Raw genomic sequence first — 5,568 nt, forward strand, 5'->3', positions numbered from 1 at the left:
AAGCCTGCTAAAACACGTAATAACACGCTGGTTTGCGCACGTAAGAACTTGCTGTGACCGCTACGATAATTATATCAAGCACGTCAGCACGTAGCTGCATCGGCAAGGGGCACGTCTCATGCCTTTCATAAGCATAGAAAGCTTTCAAAAATGCTTCCGAAAAGTTTCTTTTGCTTCGTGAGCCAAGAAAATAATGAAGTAGTGCCAATAATTTTGTCTGGCAACGACAAAGCCGTTTTAACACATAAATAACAAAATTCCGCTAAACAGTCACACACCAATTGTGTTCAATTTTGTACACTTGCAGATTTGAGCGCCATCTGGGTTTAATAAATAACACTGTTAACTGTAATGTTTTTTTTAAGAAAACAGTTTTCGAGTTTGTATCATTTCTAAGAAGCGGTGCAACAACACGTAAGTTGTAAGTTTTGACTTTAAAGTGGTGTTTGTGTTTTAGGCACACGGTGCAAAGCATTCTACACTCGTTGTTATTGCATTTCTGTGTTTACAGTCGATCGGTGCGGCTAGTGGCGCGTTGTTCCGTTCCCATCGCGTGCTGACATCATGAGGCCGAGGTCCGCCGACTCCGAGAAGAGCAAGAAGTACGACCGGCAGTTAAGGCTGTGGGGCGACCATGGACAAGCAGCCCTGGAGTCCGCCCACGTATGCCTCATCAATGCCACGGCAACGGGCACTGAAGCCTTGAAGAGCATTGTACTCCCTGGTGTCGGCGCCTTCACGATCGTCGACGGCCATACAGTGACGGCCGAAGATGTTGGGAACAACTTCTTTTTGGACAGCGATAGTATCGGAAAGTCGCGGGCGGAGGCCGCTACCCGGCTTCTCGTAGAACTGAACCCCGACGTGCAAGGCGACTTCGTGGAAGAGACTCCCGAAAATTTGCTGGAGCAGAACCCCGCCTACTTTTCCAACTTCTCTGCGGTCATCGCGACTGGATTGCAAGAAAAGACCCTGCTGGCTTTGGCTGCGAGGCTGTGGGACGCAAACGTGCCCCTCCTGGTGTGTCGTTCTTACGGGTTCATCGGTTACATGCGACTGCAGATGAATGAGCATCCTGTCATAGAGACGCATCCTGACAACGACTTCGACGACCTCCGCCTTGACAGGCCGTTCCCCGCTCTGCGCGCATTTGTCGACTCGATTAACATGGGCGAACTCTCGGACAAGGAGCACAGCCACACACCGTATGTGGTTATCCTTCTCAAAGCCCTGGACGAATGGCGTCGGCAGAACGGGTCGCAAACCCTTCCCAAAAGTAGTCAAGAAAAGCAGGCCTTCAAGGCCTTAGTTAAGGGCTGGATAAGGGCCAAGGGAGACCGGGGAAGCGAGGACGAGGAGAACTTCGAAGAGGCTGTGAAGGCAGTCAACAAATCCCTGACCCCCACGGAGGTGCCCCATCACGTGAAACAACTTTTCGAAGAGGAAGCCTGCCGGAACATTACCACGGAAAGCCGGCCGTTCTGGATATTGATGCGTGCCCTGAAGGACTTCGTCGAGAGTGAAGGTAAAGGCGCCTTGCCTGTGCGGGGAACGCTCCCCGACATGACATCAGACACGGACCGATACGTCAAACTGCTCAACATCTACCATGCCGAAGCAGAGAAGGACGTCAGGGCTGTTCATCAGAGGGTTCAGCAGCTTCTGACCACGATTGGCAAGCCTGAAGTCTTCATCACCGAAGCTGAGGTGAAAGTCTTCTGCAAGAACGCCCACGCGCTGCGTCTGGTTCGTGGTCGCTCCCTGGCTGCAGAGTACAACGCCAAAGAGGCCCCCGTCAGCACCATTTTGACGAGCCTGGATTCCCCAGACAGCGAAATAATCTTCTACTTGATGCTGAGAGCTGCCGACCACTTTTACAGCCAGTACAACCGCTATCCGGGTTACTTTGAAGACCAGCTCGAGACTGACATCAGTAAGTTGAAGGCATCGCTGGGCCAAGTGCTCGAACAGTTGGGCTCTGGACCAGTTGCCAAGGACGACTATGTCCACGAAATGTGTCGGTATGGCGCTGCGGAGATTCACACTGTGGCAGCATTCATTGGCGGCTGCGCAGCTCAGGAAGTCATCAAGCTAGTCACGGGACAGTACGTGCCATTGAACAACACATTTATATTCAATGGCATGACTACCACCTCGGAGACATTTGTTTTGTAGCAGGCACAGGCTACGTTGACTCAGATTTTAGGCATGGTAATTTTTTTTTTGGCAATGTGTTGTTCACAAACCCTGTTTTCTTTGTAAGCTTTGTGTTGAGATAAATTACATGTGAAGGCAGTCGTTTTGACTTCCACCAATGAAATTGACCAGTCTCAATATACCCATGCTCTTAGGTGAAATTGTGAAAGGCTGTTTGTGAAATCTTTGGAAGGGAATCAAGCAGTGCTTCAAACAGGATGAAGTGAGGATGACAGGTCCAGCAGTGCCTTCACTTCGTCCTTTCTAAAGTGCTGTTTGGTCCCTTCTAAGAATGCGCCAACCAACCCAGTTTAGCACACTCTTCCGTGATATGTTTGGTTTCAGATTTATGCACCTGATCACAGAAGCTACACATGCAATTTCACACACTTCACACTTAGTCCTCTTCTGATTTAGTGATGGTTTCTCAAATATGAGCATTCATCCCAAGTTTTTTAAGCGAATAGCTTTCTTTTTCTCATTTACCCATTGTCGGGGTTGGCAGTGGGACTTGCCGACGATACAAAGGTGCCAGTGAAAAGAGCAACCGAGTTGCAGGGCATGTTTTTCCTTGAACACCAACTAGCTGCTTGATACGCATGTGCTGTTGTACGTGAGCTTTGGGGTATCTGAAAGTTTTGATGCTGCAGTGGAGCGATCAGGCAGAACAGCCCTCCTCTCGTCTCATGAGCCTTCCTCTCAGTGGTGGCTGTGAGCGAGAACTCTGTTGGGAGAGAAGGATGTGAGTAGCCTGCCGTCCGTCGCTCGCACTGTGGAGGTAACACACGGCAAACCGGCTTACATGTAAAGCCACCTATACTACTCCTACAGATATGGTGGTTAACAACTCTGCTCTTTACTGAATTATGTAATGAAACAACAAGCGCTACCAGAATGTCCTCACTGTAATGCCTCCTAAGTATATGCCATCAAACACATAATTTCTTTAATAAAGCAAATAGCTTTCTAGAAGCATTCAGTTAGTTGCTTACATTGTCAATCATCGTTGATGGTTTCCACACAATTTCTTTCTGCTGTTGCATCTGTCACATCAACTGCAAGTTACATATCTAAGTGAGACAGATAAAGCGGAGACTTGAAGTAGTTGGACAAAGTATGTCTCTGGTTTGAGCCAACGTTTTGACAAGGGAACATGTTTTCATCAAAGTTTGTGCCAACTAGTATTCTTGTATATTCTCTCTTTACAAGAACACGTACAGAACTTGTTTTAGTCAGACATGCCCCCTTGGTCCTGCACATGCTCCAATGACATGCCCCCATGCCGCCTCACTTGCCCGCATGGCCCCTCAGGATGCATTGGCTGCAGCCTGAGACATTCCTCATTCAGTCTTCGTTAATTAGTGGGATTACATTGTCACTTCATCAAGTTCATAAACTTATTTGAATGACCACAATTATTCAAATTGTCCACAGTTACAGTGCACACATTCAGACAGGTCTTTAGCTTGTGGGCCATTGTGAGTTCTCATTATTCAACTACACACGAAACGCACACTCATCAAGTGATTGCTAATCATACAGTGTAATGCAACTCATTTCATTTTAATAGAGAAAGTGTGATTATGTTATCGTCGCATAATTTTCATTTACATTTGCAAATGTGCCAGACATTTGGAGATCTTATCACCCAAAAAATTTAAAGCTCTTTTGAATACCATACCTGTATAGAAAAACCAGTCACAATCAATGGCATTGTATTCTTGGGATGTACTTTGCAAAAACTTTCGTAACGGAGGAAGTATGAACATGGTGTATTAACACTTTGTTAGTAGCAATTTACAGAATTCCAACAGCTGCTTTCATTGCATAATTATGAGCTCTGGACTTATAAATATCTTGAAGTTTGGCAGTTTTCATTAAAAGACAATTTCTACACATCCATCGTTTGCCAGTATTAACCATTTCTTTTTAAATTCAGCTAATTTCATTCGCTGTGATTCAAACAAATTTGAATAAGTAGCATGTGATGGTGGTGGTGAATCGGCTTCCTCTAAACTGTGTTTCACCGTCGTTTAACCTACCATGGTGGCGTAGTAACTTTGGCATTGTGTTAATAAGCCCGAGGACGCAGGATCGAATCCTGGCTGCATTTCGATAGGGGCAAAATGCAACAACGCCCATGCACCGCGCATTCGGTGCACGTTAAAGAACCCCAGCTGTTCAAAATTAGTCCGTAGTGCCCCACTATGGCGTGCCTCATTATCATATCATAGTTCTGGCACATGACACCCCAGAATTGAATTGCCTCACGATCTTTGTGTAATCCAGTAAAAGCTAAGGGTGTGCCAACCAGGAAAGCCATTGGGTGACCTCGTAACAAAACACGTATGTACCTAGGCTGGTTATATACCAATATCACCTCCTCGCAAGTGCTGAATGCTGCGCAAATAGGTGCAGGAAGTGCACATCTATCTTCTTGCTGAGTCATAGGCTCATTCGCACTCAAATTTTGCACAGATGTTGCGTTTCGTGGTGGCGGTAGTTTAGCACCATGTTTGGGATAAACCCGCCGTGGTTGCTCACTGGCTGTGGTGTTGGGCTGCTGAGCACGAGGTCGCAGGATCAAATCCCGGCCACGGCGGCTGCATTTCGATGGGGGCAAAATGCGAAAACACCCGTGTACTTAGATTTAGGTGGACGTTAAAAGAACCCCAGGTGGTCAAAATTTTCGGAGTCCTCCACTACTCCGTGCCTCATAATCAGAAAGTGGTTTTGGCACGTAAAACCCCGTAATAATATTTTTTTTTATGTTTGGGATACACAATGTATACTTGACCATTTTGTACAGAATCGAGGATATGTAGGCAATATGTAAGAATATTGGTAGGCTTCCGATCCTGGTTTTCAAGTTCGCTCCTGTGCATCGCCTTTTGTGTGATACTGCCTCTTTTTTTCTCTTGTGTCTCACATCGGCACGTGCAACACGTACCTCTGGTTTATATTGAATATTTTTTTGTTTCAGTTAATTTGGGGTATTACATTCCAAAACCATGATCTAATGAAGCACACCATAGTGGGGGTGGGGGGGACTCCAAATTATTATTGACCACCTGCGCTTCTTTAACGCGCGTCGAAACCTCCAGCAATCTTTGCATTTCGTCACCATCAAAACACGGCCACCGTAGCAAGGATCAAACCCGGGACCTCAAAGTCAGCAGTGCAACGCTGTAGCCAGTGGGCTAGTGCAACGGCTGTTTCTGGTCTAAACAAGCAAATAATGCATTGTGTGTTAAACTGCATCCATCAGCAAATGACGGTGCTTCTGTTTGAAATTTTAGTGCAAACAAGCCCAATGGTTTAGCCAGTAGATTTGTGCATACCTGACAGTCCTATTTGTAAGAAACATTCAAT

At 46.3% G+C, this 5,568-nt stretch overlaps 1 protein-coding gene across 1 annotated transcript; it reads left to right on the plus strand.

The window, feature by feature from the left end:
- Positions 1-511: 511 nt before the first annotated feature.
- On the plus strand, positions 512-2,320 carry APP-BP1 (Nedd8-activating enzyme E1 regulatory subunit APP-BP1). Its single transcript, XM_070540771.1, has one exon. The coding sequence runs from the start codon at positions 565-567 to the stop codon at positions 2,173-2,175; it is 1,611 nt and encodes a 536-aa protein (XP_070396872.1). The 5' UTR covers positions 512-564; the 3' UTR covers positions 2,176-2,320.
- Positions 2,321-5,568: the final 3,248 nt, after the last annotated feature.

This window comes from Dermacentor albipictus, chromosome 6, assembly GCF_038994185.2.
Source record: "Dermacentor albipictus isolate Rhodes 1998 colony chromosome 6, USDA_Dalb.pri_finalv2, whole genome shotgun sequence".
Lineage (NCBI taxonomy): Eukaryota > Metazoa > Arthropoda > Arachnida > Ixodida > Ixodidae > Dermacentor > Dermacentor albipictus.